Below are 15,257 nucleotides of genomic sequence, written 5' to 3'. Positions count from 1 at the left end.
TAAGTGAATGTTATTTCTTAACAAATATTTTATTGTAAAGCCTAAAATATGTCCAGCAAGAGGGAAATACAACCACCACAGATCTCCCAGGTTTCAGCTGATTCTTCCTGGTCTGTTCTCCACACTACAGATGGAGTGGTCTGTCTTAAGTACAAAATTAGACCCGTCACTTCTCTATTTAAAACTTTCAGTTCATTCCCATTGCATTTGGGATCCTTCATTCACATGTATTTATCAAGAGGCAAGTACTGTTTTGGGTGTTGAGGATAGAGTACTGAGCATTAAAGAAAAGACATATTACATACAAACTTGCAAATTGAATAATAAGGATCTGGTCTTCATTTAATATAGAATTATTCCTGGGCTTGTGAAACCTTGGATTGAGTCCTGGCAGAGTACAGGAATTCACAATGCCTTGCCACCAGGAGCTTCCGATGAGCAGCCACCATTGGTGCCTACCTCAGTTCCTGGTGCCCTTATAAGAAGGTCACTTTTTCCTTGCCCTGGGGATTTTTTTTTTTTTGTCATCTAATCAATAGCAGATCCTAACAGGCTGTTTCATGGAAATATGTATGTATCCCGAAGAGAGACTTATCTTTTGGTTGCTCACCTCAGTCTTAAGTGCCATCCTCGAAATGTTGACTCTGATAGTTCTTTACTCATTGTCGCAGACTCTGTGAAAATCATCCCTGGAGGGATAGCCTTTTCTATTTTTATTTTTAATTTTTACTGCAGGGTTTTCAGAAACATTTTATTTATTAAAGGAGTCATTTCTATTTCTATTTCTATTTCTATTTCTATTTAGTGGGTAATTCGCCACTAGAGGGTGCTAGAAATCGCACTAGGCAACTTAAAGACTGCTGCTTTTTGGTGAAATGATAGAGGGGAAAAACTTTGGTTGAAATCATATAGAAGACTGTTTTATGAAGTATGATGACTTAGTCATCATTTGTCATTTTATTCTCTTAAGTGTTTGGAAGTATCCCTATTAAAATAGTACTTTTCAAAGCATGTGTTCATTAAATTGTCAAAATTGCTTTTCAAAAAAGCTTAAATCTGTGTCTGCATATACCCACTATACCTTAATGCTTCAGTGTAAACCTGTGGTGTTTATGGAAATCTTAGAGGTTAAATGCTTGTAGTGTTTTATGCCATAATCATAAAATTACTCTATATGAAGATGTTGGTTGACGTTGTCTTCCTAGTGTAAATATAATTGATTTCTTACTGATCCTGTCCTCGGTCATGTTTGCTAGAAGCAGAGCCCAGGACAGGGATTTAGGTGCATGTGATTTATTGTGGGAATGCTTTCAGGAGAGAGTGAGGGAAGCAGAAGGAGCAGGGGAAGAACCTAAGCAGCATGTGGTCTAAGTTGAGGTCTAGATTCAGCCTGAAGCCATGGAAAGTTTTGGAGCCAAAGTGGGGAGGAAGACTTTGTACCTATGGTAGTCACTGGCTGTAGGCTGCTTGGGTGGGGGCAGGGTAGGGAATGGTGGAATAATGCCTCCCAGGTGGTATTGTGGTGGTAACCTCCCAGGTGAGATTGTGACTTCTCTGTATCTTATGCCTTTCTCCAGAAAGGCAGGAGGAGGCAACTGTGGGCTATTAGCAGCTGGGGTATGGGTACCCCAGCCTGTAAAAGTGTGATCTGGCAGAGCACCATTCACGTGTACTACAGATGGTCATGAACACCAGCCATTGAGACATAATTTCATAGCTAGGCAAATGGCTTGTTGGTTAAGGTATAAAGAGAATGATTTATGAATGTGCTTCTTAGTTGTTCTTATTTACTTGTTTTTGTATATTTTTCTTTTAGTGAGATTATCTGGTCATCACATCCATGGGTAATCATTTCCAAGTCTAGCCCTTGTAGTTGAACATGGTTTCCTTTGTAACTTTTTCTTCTTTCCCATTGGACTAGAATCTTTGGTTTTCAAGTCATTTGGCACCAGGGGTAAGAAGTGGCCTGTGGTTCAAATGGGTCATCCATATGGAGATAGTCAGGACTTGGCCATAGCCACTTACATACATGCAATTATGAGCTGGTTTAATGCATGTAGTGTCTTAGTGCTTTCTCTGAAACTTACAAAGTGCTGATCTAGAAGATTATTATACAATTAGTCTTTAGTTACTCAAACTAATGCCATATGCATAAATGGTATCCACAGATAGTTAATCCTGTGACTATTTTTACTTTCAACCTTTGTACGTACTAAGTCTTTTTGACGCTGTCACCATCCATGAGAAAATGTACTGATTTGTGTTCCTGATTCAGCCGTAGTACTGTTCCTGACCATTAAGTGAGTTAGCAAATGGGTCAAATGGCCCTGGTTAATTTAAAAACTGTAACTGGATTAAATCTAGAATGCTGACACTTTTATTATGTCTCCTCTAGGTCCTCTTTATTATGTATCTTCTAGAAGATATAAATGTTTATGCCCCAAACAAATGGCCTACCTCAGTGTCTATTATAAAAATGACTGCTTATGATTTCATATGCTTTCACTATGTCTCTTTTGCTTACTTTAGCATCCATTTATTTAATCATGTCTTGGAGTCATAGCTTTTCCTTTCATGCTAGAAGAATAATCTATTTTTGTCAGTCTACCTTCATTAATTTTAGAAATTTTGGGTGTTTTTGATTTTACAAATGAAAACAGTGACCAATTTAAAAAATAGTTATGTTTGGGGCGCCTGGGTGGTGCAGTCGTTAGGCGGCTGCCTTCGGCTCAGGGCGTGATCCCAGCATTCTGGGATCGAGCCCCACATCAGGCTCCTCCACTAGGAGCCTGCTTCTTCCTCTCCCACTCCCTCTGCTTGTGTTCCCTCTCTCGCTGGCTGTCTCTGTCAAATAAATAAACATATAAATTTCTTTAAAAGAAATAAAAATTTAAAAAATAAGAAATAGTTATGTTAAAAAGCTCAAATTCTCCTTTTTTCTTTTAAAATTATATTGAAATACTTAGTTTTATAGTTATGTATTTTTTTAATATTCGGAATGGAGGGTATAATTAAGATATCTGTTGTATAAGGGAATTTAGGAAACAATGCTTGTTTGAAAAATATGAAAATCAAGTGCATTTTATTTTAAATGTGTTTTAAAATTTATCTCCTTTCAAAAAGAGATTTAAGGGTGTTTTCAAAGATAGATAAAAAAGAGAGAACCTTAAAAAGAAGAAGAAGAAGACCACCACCGAGCAAAAGCCAGATAAAAGGGAAGCAAAGTAGATGTTGCAGACATCTGGGGGTGAGACAGGCATTGTAACTGAGTCTTATATTTACCTCTGAGGTAACTAAGAGGCAGGGATGAAGGGAAAACTCTGTGACTTGCATGATTTTTTCTTTTTTTTTTCTCTTTTCTTTTTTCTTGTTTTAAGATTTTATTTATTTATTTGAGAGAGAGAGAACAGAAACAGGGGGTGGGGCAGAGGAGAGGGAGAAGCAGACTCCCCGCTGAGCGGGGAGCCTGACACCAGGCTCAATCCCAGACCCTGAGATCATGACCTGAGCCAAAGGCAGATGCTTAACCAACAGAGCCACCCAGGCGCCCTGTAATTGTCTTTTTAAAGGCAAGGCATATGAATTCATCTAGAACAGTGGCTTTCAAGCTCTTCTGATTATTACCCATAGAATGAAATAGGCACATTTTGTATTGCAACTCAGTGTGTGTATTTATGTTATACGTATATACATATAAACACACACACACACACACACACACACACACACACACACTTTTTTCCACTAACACTTACATAGTGTTTGTTTTCTGCCAGGATGCTTATATTAATTTATTTAATCCCCACACCTTATAATGTAGGAACTGTTACTGTCCCTAGTGAGGAAATTGAGACACTTATCTTTTTAATTATTATTATTTTAGAAAGAAAGAGAGCACAAGGGAGGGGCAGGAGCAGAGAGAGAGAGAGAATCTCAGGCAGACTCCCCAGTGAGCATGGAGCCTGATGTGAGGCTCAATCTCACAGTCATGACCTGAGAGGAAACCAAGGGTTAGACGCCCAACTGGCTGAGTCACCCAGGTACGGGAGACACTGTTATCTTAACTGTTTTACCCAAGGTCATATAGTTACAAATAACGTATCTAGGGCTCAAACTCAGGCAATCTGGCCCAGAGTCTGTGTATTAACCATTGCTCTGGACTACCCTCTTTTCCCTTCCCATGTGCTCAGATTTGTTTACATTTATATATACATACACATGCACATGCATATACAAAGAGGAAACACGGGTTCCATGAAATACTTGTAGTATATTTGGTTCTCTTTTAGTTTTTTAGAATACTCTTAAAACCCACTGAATTGTTACCATCATCCACTAGTGGGTCACAGCCCACTGTTTAGAAAAAACCTGTTCAGAGAGACTTGTGACAAGTGCTGAAGTTATCGAATGGTTCTTATATAGTGAACATTAAATCAGATCATGAGAATAGCATCTTTGACAAAAGAGGTGGTGGTATTATTGAAAACACATAATTGTATTTTAGGTGGTTCCTTTAGAAAGTGATACACATATGATTAAACTGTACTTTACTGATGTGTTTCTGAGGAGAACTGAGCTGCTACTATGGTCCAAGTGAGCTGCTTTCTGTTGCTTCTGTCCACACAGGGTAGATTTTAGAGAATTACTGGGATGACAACAATGTTTCTTTTCATTTCTTCTTATTTTTGAGGGGGAGGAGCAGAAGGGGGAGAGAGAGAATCTTAAGCAGGCTCCACGCCCAGCACATGAGCCCAACATAAGGCTTGATCTCACAACCCTGAGATCATGACTTGAGCCGAAACCAATATTCAGATGTTTAACCAAATGAGCCACCCAAGCACCCCAATAGTGTTTCTTTTTGATTCTAAGGTCTAATTAATCAGATGTTTCAGATGAATCTTTAGAAGTACCAAATTGTGATTGGTCAGTTTTACCATTGCACTGTGAGTATGTGTTTTTGTGGATGTTGCAGTAAACACTGAAGTGAAGCTACTTCTCTGAGATTGATGATGGCAGTTTTACGGGGGCCTTCATATGTACCCCTCTAGCATTACTCACTGTGTACCTTCAGCTTGCCTATTGACAAGGATACCAGTTTCCAAGAGCAGGACAGGTGAAATTCAGAATTCCACGAGTGTATTTCTTGCTTCGTTCCATTTCTGACATTGCTGTCTTGGGGTAAATGAAGTTCCATAGGGGAAGAAAGAGGGAAGGCAGGTGGCCTGATGGTCAGTGCCCAGGACACATCACATGTGGAAAGACAGAAATTTTTCCCCAAGTTAAATTATATATGAGAAATGGATGTAGCCAGGCATTGTAATTCATTCTTAAGTGACTGTGACAGATTACAAAACCGTGGCCATATATGGATGTCACTATGTTAGAACATTTTCCTGCTCTAGAATGGTAGCCTCTAAGTTTCCTGAGTTCATTTTCACCAGGGAATGTTGCCAGGAATCATATTTAATACCCAAATTAAAAGGGATTACTTCATGAAAGCTCATTGTTCCTTCCTGAGAGGGAGAGAGTTGGCTGGGTATAGCTCTGCACTACAGATCTGCAGTACTGGCTTCTTTTGTTAAAGACTCAGCTTCAACTTTAGATCAAATTATCAACTGAGAAGAGGGTATTTGGCTGTATAGTATACAGCTTTCTTTGTTCTAATCCTGTTCACTAGCTTGTTTGTTCATGTTTATTCATGCACTCAGCATTATTTGAGTTTCCATGATATGGCAGCTCAAGTTACTTGCTAATGATACGAAGTGAGTAAAATCAGAGAGTGATTTTTTTTTTTTTGATTTTGTGGAATTTACAGTCCAGTGGAAGTTAGACAATGAAGCAATCATGCAAATTAATGAAAAGTCATGTTTCTGATCGTCTCTGTGACAAAGAATGTGTGGTGTCATGACAACATAAAATTAGAGGAATTATGCTAGTCTAGGAAGTCAGAAAAGGTTGGCTCCCTGAAGGAGTCAGCTAAATGAGGTGGTGAGAAGATGGAGAGAGATAGGTAGAAGCCAGATGATTTAATTATGTTAAGAATTCTCCCTATCTTAAGGGCAGCTGGAAATCAATTGATTTGAGCCAGAAGGGTTATATTTTTATCAACAGTTCAAGGGGCACCTGGGTGGCTCAGTCATTAAGCGTCTGCGTTCAGCTCAGGGTGTGATCCTGGGGTCCTGGGATCGAGCTCCTCATCGGGCTCCTCTGCTGGGAGCCTGCTTCTTCCTCTCCCACTCCCCCTGCCTGTGTTTCCTCTCTCGCTGGCTGTCTCTCTCTGTCAAATAAATAAATAAAATCTTAAAGAAAACACAACAGTTCAGATGGCAGTGCAAAAGCTATGTTTACCAGATTGAGGATGGAAGTAAGCTGGAAGGCCTAGTTAGTGTGGTTGATGGGCAGGTCACCCCTGAACCAGATTCTAGTAATCTGGAAGGAGCAGAGAGGGATGGGTTCCAGCAGTGGTGAACGTGACCCTCTTTCATACGACATGATGGGTACTTGTCGCTAATCAAAATAAGTTGGTTAAAGTGGAAAATCACTTTAAAAGGATAGATATAAATTCTTTGAACATATTATTTTCACTTAAAAAAGATAAATATCTATTCACTTACCAGTCTCTGTTTGTAGGTACAGGACCTTTTCTTTGAGAATAATTTCTTAAACAATAGTTTATTTTGTAGAACTACACTTGTAGTGTATCATCTGTAATTAAGTTTCAGATTCTTTAAAGTGGAGTGAGAAGGAGACGCATTTGAAGTACTCTGAGTACAAAATCTTTCTAGATTTCCACAATTTTCCCCCAAGCCTTTTATAGTGTTCCACCCACACCCAGCTTTTCAGCAGCTCTTTTTTTTTTAAAGTGTCTTGCTTTTATGTAGTTCTTCCAAAGTATTCAACCTCATTTTTCTCTTTTCTTCCACATTTACATTTTAGTGGTTTATGTAATATATAGTTAAATTACATAATAACAGTAACATATACAACAGGAGTCAATGGGTGAGGCCGCGAATATCTGTGAGTGGTAGGAAGCAGACGGCTGAGCTGCAGGGAGACCAAAGTGCATGGGTGAACCAGCTGGCCCTGGGCATTCAGTGTGCAGCGGTGTGTTGGATAGAAGGAAAGGGAGGTATTAGTTGTCTAAACGGAAGTCACTAAGAATTTCTACTGTATATTTTATTAAAGGCTGTGGTTCAAATACAGTAGTTTTTGCTACAAGTTTGGTATGAACCCAAAGTGTGACGTGGCTGATAAGCAGTGTGTACAGCATTAGGAAAAGTCTGAGTGACAGGAAATAGTGGTCTCATGGTGGTTGAGCCATTTGGATCCCAGGGAGAGCAGCATGTCCTAGGTGAGCACTGTAATGAAGTAAATAAACCAGAGACCTGGTAGAACAATGATCCTTCACCTCTTCCTCCAGAACAATGCATGTAAACATATGCAAATTTTACATGAATTTGGTCTTAGGGCATTGTAAAGTGATTGCTGTTACAGACTGTAAAAATATTTTTTACCAAATTGTGAGCTCATTATCATTTTAATGCAATGATTAAATGCTATTTCCTAAAACTTTTTAATGAATTCACGTTTTACAAATAAAGTGAAAAGATCGGTTTAATTACGCTCAAAATAAATTTCAGGGAGAAGCCTGCTTTTGTTTAGCTTGAAAAAGTACTTGAAATTGTGCGGTGGCTTTTGATATGGCAGCAGGAATGTCATCTTATTTTAAAACTGTCAGTCAGTTTTAACTTTTCTTTATTATGACAACAAGTGCTGAAAACCTGATTCATAATGGTAATTGAGGCAAGTGGAATAAGATTCCTACATTGGAAAAGCAAACTGAGACCTATTCCACGGAGCTAGACGTTTCCCCATGATTCTTGGTTTTAGTTCCTTTTACATGATTTGCTTTATCCTCAAGCCATTGAGATCATCATCAACAAGGTTTGCCAACACTGTGCTGATACTTCTGTGTCAGCTAGGATAGAATTCTAAACCCACATTTCAGTTTGAACAGAAGTAACCTTCATAAGGTATCTGTCATTTTCCTCTGAGCCGTAGAACTCTTTTTCCAGCTTTGGAGAAGTTTATTTATGCGTCTTTATCCAGTTCTCGCCTCTGAAAATGGCTGCTTGGCTAGACAAGCACACAGGTCTTCAGCAGAACCCAAAATGATGTCCCTAGGGCCTAAAATTGAAGGATTTATTTCATTCATATGATCCCAGATGTCTGTCAAGCTAAGTCAGGAATTAAACCTTCTTGTCATGGATTCTTAGAATTGACTTTCCCTCAGTCTCAAAGTAAGGAGAACTTCTCCCTCTCTGTCAAGTGCTGTAAGACTGCTCCTCTGGAAAACCAGTGAACTCTGGGGTGCCTGGGTGGCTCAGTCATTGAGCGTCTGCCTTCAGCTCAGGGCGTGATCCCAGGGTCCTGGGATCGAGCCCCACATCAGGCTCCTCCGCTGGGAGCCTGCTTCTTCCTCTCCCACTCCCCCTGCTTGTGTTCCCTCTCTCGCTGGCTGTGTCTCTCTCTGTCAAATAAATAAATAAAACCTTAAAAAAAAAAAAAAAAAACCACTGAACTCCATGCCCTCTTCTGCTCACATTACTTGGCAGAGTATCTTGAAAAGGCCCTGGCGCTGATGAAACCAGTAAGATTCACAGCAGTGCACAAGACTTCTGTGAGGATCCCTACTAAAGCATTTGAAGCCATTGCATGCCAATGTGGACATTAGAGTCACGCTAAAGCAGGAAGCGCGGTCTCTGAAGTAGCAAAGCCAGATGTGTGGCCAGACATCCATTTTATGGGCTCCATCGGAGCAAGAAATACTGTTTACTTTTTATGGCCAAAAGAGTTTTCACCATTGGTCGCCTGTCCAGTTTGCAAAAGATGCTTTCAAACTTGGCATTCTTTAACGACATCAGCACACGCATAACGAACGGAAGCCCTGCGTTGGCTGCGCTCGAAGGAAGGCAGGCATTCACCTGCCTACGAACCGAAAGGATGTAATGCTGCCATCAGTTCCGGTTTTAGTGGCCCCTCTTAAACTACTGGAAGACATGTGGGTGGTTCTGCAGTGGATGGTGCTGTTCAGCAGAAGGACTGCTTTACTCTCTCCCTATACTAGTCTGCAAACCAGCTTACCCAGGGAGGGGGGCTTGTGTACAGGCTCTCCGATAGCGACTGTGTTTTCTTCCCCCCTGCAGTGTGATAAGCAGCCTTATGGGCGCTTCAAAAAACAAGGCCCTTTGGAGGCAACTGTGTTTTAGTTAGGCAGCCTACTCATAAGATCCTGTTTGTCTGAAATATTTGTTATTTGGAACGTTACAAGGCACTTCTCGAATTTTGTTGACAAAAGCATCTTTGGCACTTACTATGTGATAAAAGTACTTACTGTAGCTTTAGTTAATCATGGCAATTATAAAAGTAAAAACAGAAGATTTGTAAGCTTTATCACACTTTTTCCCTTGACATTTTTTGATAAATGAGAAAGTAATTGTATTGGCAGGATATATGTAGACTTCATCCTATGTTACTGGCAAGCTTCTGGATATCATCACATGGCAAAGAAGATGACTGTTATTTGACAGTGTATAATGTAGCTATAGGATGGTTTTATATTACTGACACATCCATTGTCATCCTATGCTATCTCATATTTATGTGTAGAGTATAATACGACATATTTTTAAAGTAACAGGAAAGAAATCAAAGAAAAAATGTTTAGAACTTACAGAGCACATCAGTGGAACCTCCTAGTGGTGAGAAGTCTCAAAATCATTTACTTTAAGATTGGTTTAAGGAATGAGGACATTTTGCATAGGTGAGATGGCATGATAGTGTTTTTAAATATTTTAAAAAAATTATAGAAGAAGGGTAATATTCTTTTTTGTAAGTCCAGAGGGTGTAGAAGGACCAACAGATAAATATTATAAAAAGGCCTGTTTCCACTCAATATAGGGAACATTTTCTAATATTTCCATCTCTCCTCTCCATCAATAAAATGGGCCACTTTGCAAGACTTTCTCCTCTTAGAAGTTAATAGCACTATGTCCATTCCACCAATAAAACCCCTAACCTCTATTGTCACTTTTGTTTAATGTCTGACTCCTTTATTTGCCTGTGAGGTCATTCACTGAAGGGAGGCAGATGGAGCATAGCTCAGAGTGTGGGTGCAAGGCTAAGTGGGCAAGTGTGTCCTTCTTGCTTCAGTTTCGTCATCTGTGAAATGGAGGTAGTCCTCCCCACCTTCTTACAGGGATGCTATAAGACTGGAATGAGTTAATGTACCTCTAAAGCGCCTGACAAGTACTCATGTCGGGTGCTAACATCCTGCATTGGTCAGCACTTATGCTGGAAGACTAGCACGGATAAGCCGAACACCATCTTCCAGCGATGAATCCTATAGGAGGATTTTCTTTGTTGGAGAGGATATATGGGTAACATAATTTCTAAGGAGCATTCTGGAGATGGGACTCTCAGAGAATAGGAATTCAGGGCAGGTGCCATGTGTGTGTAGGGAACACAAAAGCCCCGTACTTGTGGAGGACTTCACTTTCTCCTGAGTTTATATAATGGCTGACTCTGTGGAAGATACAGCACATTTCATTAGAATATTTTCCAGCTTCATTTCAGTGGTTCTGAATAGATCAACTTTTTCATTTTTATACTTCAGTTTAATTTGTTAGGTTCTGGAAGTTGTCTTTTTCTTTTTTTGTTTCACTTTACCTCATTAAAGATCTCAGTCTATAATTATTTTATTTACAGTGAGATAAGACACAAACCTTTTGTGAACTTTCTCTGTATTCCACAACGTGTTCAGTATGTTTATGGTAGTGATTTTACTAAAGCCCAGAGCATCTGATTTCTAGTATTTGCGAAGAATCATTTTTTACAATTCATTTTTGGTTGAGAGTGTGGTTCTCTGGACTTAAATCAGTTCTGCCACTTTTTACTCAAGTCTTTTGGCCTGTTCCTTATGTTCCTTGAACCCATTTCCTCATCTGTGAAATGGAATTACTAAAAGTACCACCTTCATTGGCCGTTCTGAGGATTAAGTGAACCAATATGTGGAATATGTTTAGCACAGAGCCTGGCATAGACAAGTTCCTTAGGAAGTGTTGGTTTTCCTCCTCCTCAGGAGTATTGCAGCCTTTCACAGATCCGTATGTCTGTGTATATCATCTGTTGCTACTAATTTACTTCCTGAAGGACTGACCTGAATAACACAGAGGGTACGAGAGCCCCTCCCTTAAAGCTCTCTCACACTAGTGAGAGTTACGTGCTAACTACTGTGAAGATGTGGGCAGAGTGCAGGGAAGCACTGGCCTGGGTCAGAACTCAGACTGGCTCCAGAATGGTCTGACTAGTCTTGAACTTCAAAAGTGGGACTGGGCTTACCCGTTCCAGGATGTGTTTACAAGGGAAGAGAATTCACACGCTCTAGAGATGAATTGGGGACCTAGCCCTTCCCTCTTACAGTGGTGTTCCTGCCCTTCCTCCTCCCTCCTCATTGTACCCCTTCCAGCCCTTTCCCCCTTTCTCTAGGGAAATCCATGCAGATACCTGCTGTGCCCGAGATGTACCCTGCTTTTCCAGTTCCTCCACTTGGGGGAGTGGCGCCACACACAGGATTTGCCCAGCTGAGCCCTTAGGGAACACTTGGCCAGGCTGACCCACCGAGCCATGACTTACTGCCCAGAGATGTAAAGGGGATTCGTCAGGATTGCGGACAATTTAGGGCATTTTAATATTTTTTTAAATCTGAAGATCTCTTTTGTTTAAAAATGGCAGCTTACGTTCCTTTTAGATTTTTCAGTAAGTATAAGAGGGAGACTTGAGGTGCTTGATTTAAATGTATGAGATTCTTATTAAGAACTGTTTTCATTTGTTTACATAAGCAAGAACACCTGGAGATTTTATCTGCTGTCTAAAATGTCCTAGTTGTTCCAGAATTGGATTGTGGTTAATTGACCATAAGAACAGCTAGTTTCCTACAGCTAAAAATATTGAGAGAATACCAGTAAAATATAACTTTGTTAGCATGGTTAGATGTGTAAATACCAAGGTTTAGACCTAGAAATATATTTGGCATACAATCGAAGAAATCTATGAAAGAGCTATTTTTTAAAGATTTTATTTATTTGAGAGAGAGAGAGAACATGACAGCGAGAACGTGCACAAGTGGGGTGGGGGGGCACAGAGTGAGAAGCAGGGTTTCTGCTGAGCAGGGAACCCGACGAGGACATGGAGCCCCGTCCCAGGACCCTCAGATCATGACCTGAGCCGAAGGCAGACGCTTAACCGACTGAGCCACCCAGCCGTCCCTGTGAAAGAACTATTTGAAACAGCAATGAAGATACTTTTTCATTCAAATTGTTTGTTGTGCATTGTAACTTTCAACTTCCAATAAATTACCGCTGTATGTGGTATTTTAATTGTTTTTATTTTTTCTTCTCATTTTCAGCTTATGGAAAAGTATTTCTGGTTCGTAAAATCAGTGGTCACGACGCTGGCAAGCTGTATGCTATGAAAGTCTTGAAAAAGGCCACAATAGTGCAAAAGGCCAAAACCACAGAGCACACAAGGACTGAGCGGCAAGTCCTGGAGCACATCAGGCAGTCGCCATTCTTGGTGACCTTGCACTACGCTTTCCAGACAGAAACCAAACTTCATCTCATTTTAGGTAAGTGTCCATCATCGGTAGACTTCTAACGAGAATGCTTTTTTTTGGGTCTTGAGTTGCAACGACCTCAAAGGGCAGCGTACTTCAGACTTAGAAGAAATGAAGTGTTTTGACCTTCATTCCTCTCTTTGTGGTGACAATGCATCCTGACTTGCTCTGGATTGGGGACCTCCCAACCCGAAGGAATTTCTATTTTTCTATTCCACGTTCCTTTATTAATCTTAAGAAATACTTGGGTCATTAGGAGTGTCTGCTTCCTGGGGCAGCATGCTCCCACATAAATGTGAGGTGCTGAATGGGGAAGTAGGCCACAGTTTCTGCTTTAGGAGTTCTCAGGAACGTCCAGTTTTGGGCAGACAAAGGGATGTTTGTGGAAATCAGCGACTGAGAAAAATAAAAAAGAAAGACTTGTATTCTTGGAGATGCTTTGCATTTCTGGTGATAAACATGCATATAAAGGAGATGCCCACCAATCAGTCAACGGATCACTCCCATTTCTACCCACAAGCACTTTCTGAATCCTTTCCTTTCCCAAATGGAGTTGGACCATCGTATATGAACTTTGAAATTGTCCTCTGTTACATGTTGGCAGATTGCTTTGCAGAGAAGTTGTACCATTTTCTGTTCCTGCTAATAGTGAATGGTGGTACTGCTAATATTGCACTCTATCATCATTGACTATTTCATTTGTTTCAGTTTTAGTCCCATTCTTGTGATAATTTGCATTGACGTATTACAGTCTCCTAGTTATCAAACTGTTCTGAGGATTAGATGAGCTAGAATTTCACGTAGTGCTCTGTAAGCATTAGCTATTTCTTGAGTGCCTACAGTATGCCAGCACTATGCTAAGTATTATCCACGGTAATCACTAATCCTCACAACAGTGTGCTAGAGTCCCCCCATTAGCGATGTTGAAGGTTCTAGAAGCTCTGTTTCCTGAAGTTACATATCTTGTGTAAATTTGAGAATGAAGGTTGGAACTTAGGTCTGACTGATTTCAAAGTCCTCCAAACAGTGCTGTCTAGATTCTTTGATCATTGTTAGTACAAACAGGTTCTTAAATGTATTTGGCAATTTTGTTGAGTGCATTTTGGAAATTATACTTTTGTTAATGATGCCTAAAATTGCATTCACTTTTTGAGTCATGAAATTACACTTCAGGCTCAGTTTGCAATGCTTAACATCAGCTAATAGTCCTGAATCTCTTACATAGAGAGACCACACCCTCCCCTGCCCCATCACAGTCCCCATTAATGTCATCGTCTGTCTGTCTGTTGTTCCTACGAGTCAGTATCATTTGGCTCTTCTTTCTGCCTCCTGTGTGCATCTGCTCAGCTGTGTTATTTACTCATTCGTAAATATGTATTCCTGGAGTATTTTTACCTAGTTGTCAGGGACAGAGCATTTTAATACAATGGTTTCAGATATTCCAGCAGCAGAACTCTTACCCCAAGTGAAAACACAAACGTTCAAATGGAAAACAAACAGAAATGACTACCACTGTCCGCATCTGAGCTCAAGGGCACCAAGCCCTACCAGTTTATTTTCCTAAAAGAATTTCCAGGGAAGCTTTAGGAAGTCCATGAAGACTGGTTGAGAAATAATTACCTTATTATTTTTTTTTTTACTTCTAAAATTTTTTATTAGTTAGAAATTAAGTAACTTAAAATACTAAAGCATGCCATTCTCTGCTGCTAGAGACACAAAGGGGCAGATGGTTCTGGAGTAATTATTGTGATCCCTTCAGTTAGACATACTTTAAAATTATGTAAACAGAACCAAGCAGAGCAATTTATCAAAGTAGAAATTATCAATACATAAATGCAAAACATCATGAAGATATTTTAAAGAAATTTGTGTTTCCATTTCTAGTTAAATTTATTCTACTTCTATCTGTAAATACATCTTAAACAAGCTTTCACTAGTTATTTCTCTTTTTTTTAAGATTTTTTTTAAATAATATATTTTTATTTTATTATGTTAGTCACCATACAGTACATCCCTGGTTTCTGATGTAAAGTTCCATGATTCTTTAGTTGCGTATAACACCCAGTGCACCATGCAATACGTGCCCTCCTTACTACCCATCACCACCCTATCCCGTTCCCCCATCCCCCTCCCCTCCGAAGCCCTCATTTTGTTTCTCAGAGTCCATAGTCTCTCATGCTTCATTCCCCCTTCTGATTACCCCCCTTTCTTTNAAAACATCATGAAGATATTTTAAAGAAATTTGTGTTTCCATTTCTAGTTAAATTTATTCTACTTCTATCTGTAAATACATCTTAAACAAGCTTTCACTAGTTATTTCTCTTTTTTTTAAGATTTTTTTTAAATAATATATTTTTATTTTATTATGTTAGTCACCATACAGTACATCCCTGGTTTCTGATGTAAAGTTCCATGATTCTTTAGTTGCGTATAACACCCAGTGCACCATGCAATACGTGCCCTCCTTACTACCCATCACCACCCTATCCCGTTCCCCCATCCCCCTCCCCTCCGAAGCCCTCATTTTGTTTCTCAGAGTCCATAGTCTCTCATGCTTCATTCCCCCTTCTGATTACCCCCCTTT

The 15,257-nt window shown here is 39.8% G+C and overlaps 1 protein-coding gene across 8 annotated transcripts in view; it reads left to right on the top strand.

The window, feature by feature from the left end:
* Positions 1-15,257, top strand: part of RPS6KA5 (ribosomal protein S6 kinase A5) — a 200,113-nt gene that overhangs the window by 64,146 nt on the left and 120,710 nt on the right. For all 8 annotated transcript variants that reach the window (XR_004620273.1, XR_004620272.1, XR_004620270.1 and 5 more), the window contains exon 3: positions 12,467-12,685. Coding sequence is in view for 2 of the 8 variants with exons in the window: in XM_034642631.1 (XP_034498522.1) it covers positions 12,467-12,685 (219 nt within the window). In the remaining 6 variants the exon portion in view is untranslated. The remainder of the gene's footprint in view (positions 1-12,466; positions 12,686-15,257) is intronic.

Source organism: Ailuropoda melanoleuca, chromosome 14, assembly GCF_002007445.2.
Source record: "Ailuropoda melanoleuca isolate Jingjing chromosome 14, ASM200744v2, whole genome shotgun sequence".
Lineage (NCBI taxonomy): Eukaryota > Metazoa > Chordata > Mammalia > Carnivora > Ursidae > Ailuropoda > Ailuropoda melanoleuca.
This window is presented reverse-complemented; position numbering and strand designations above follow the sequence as displayed.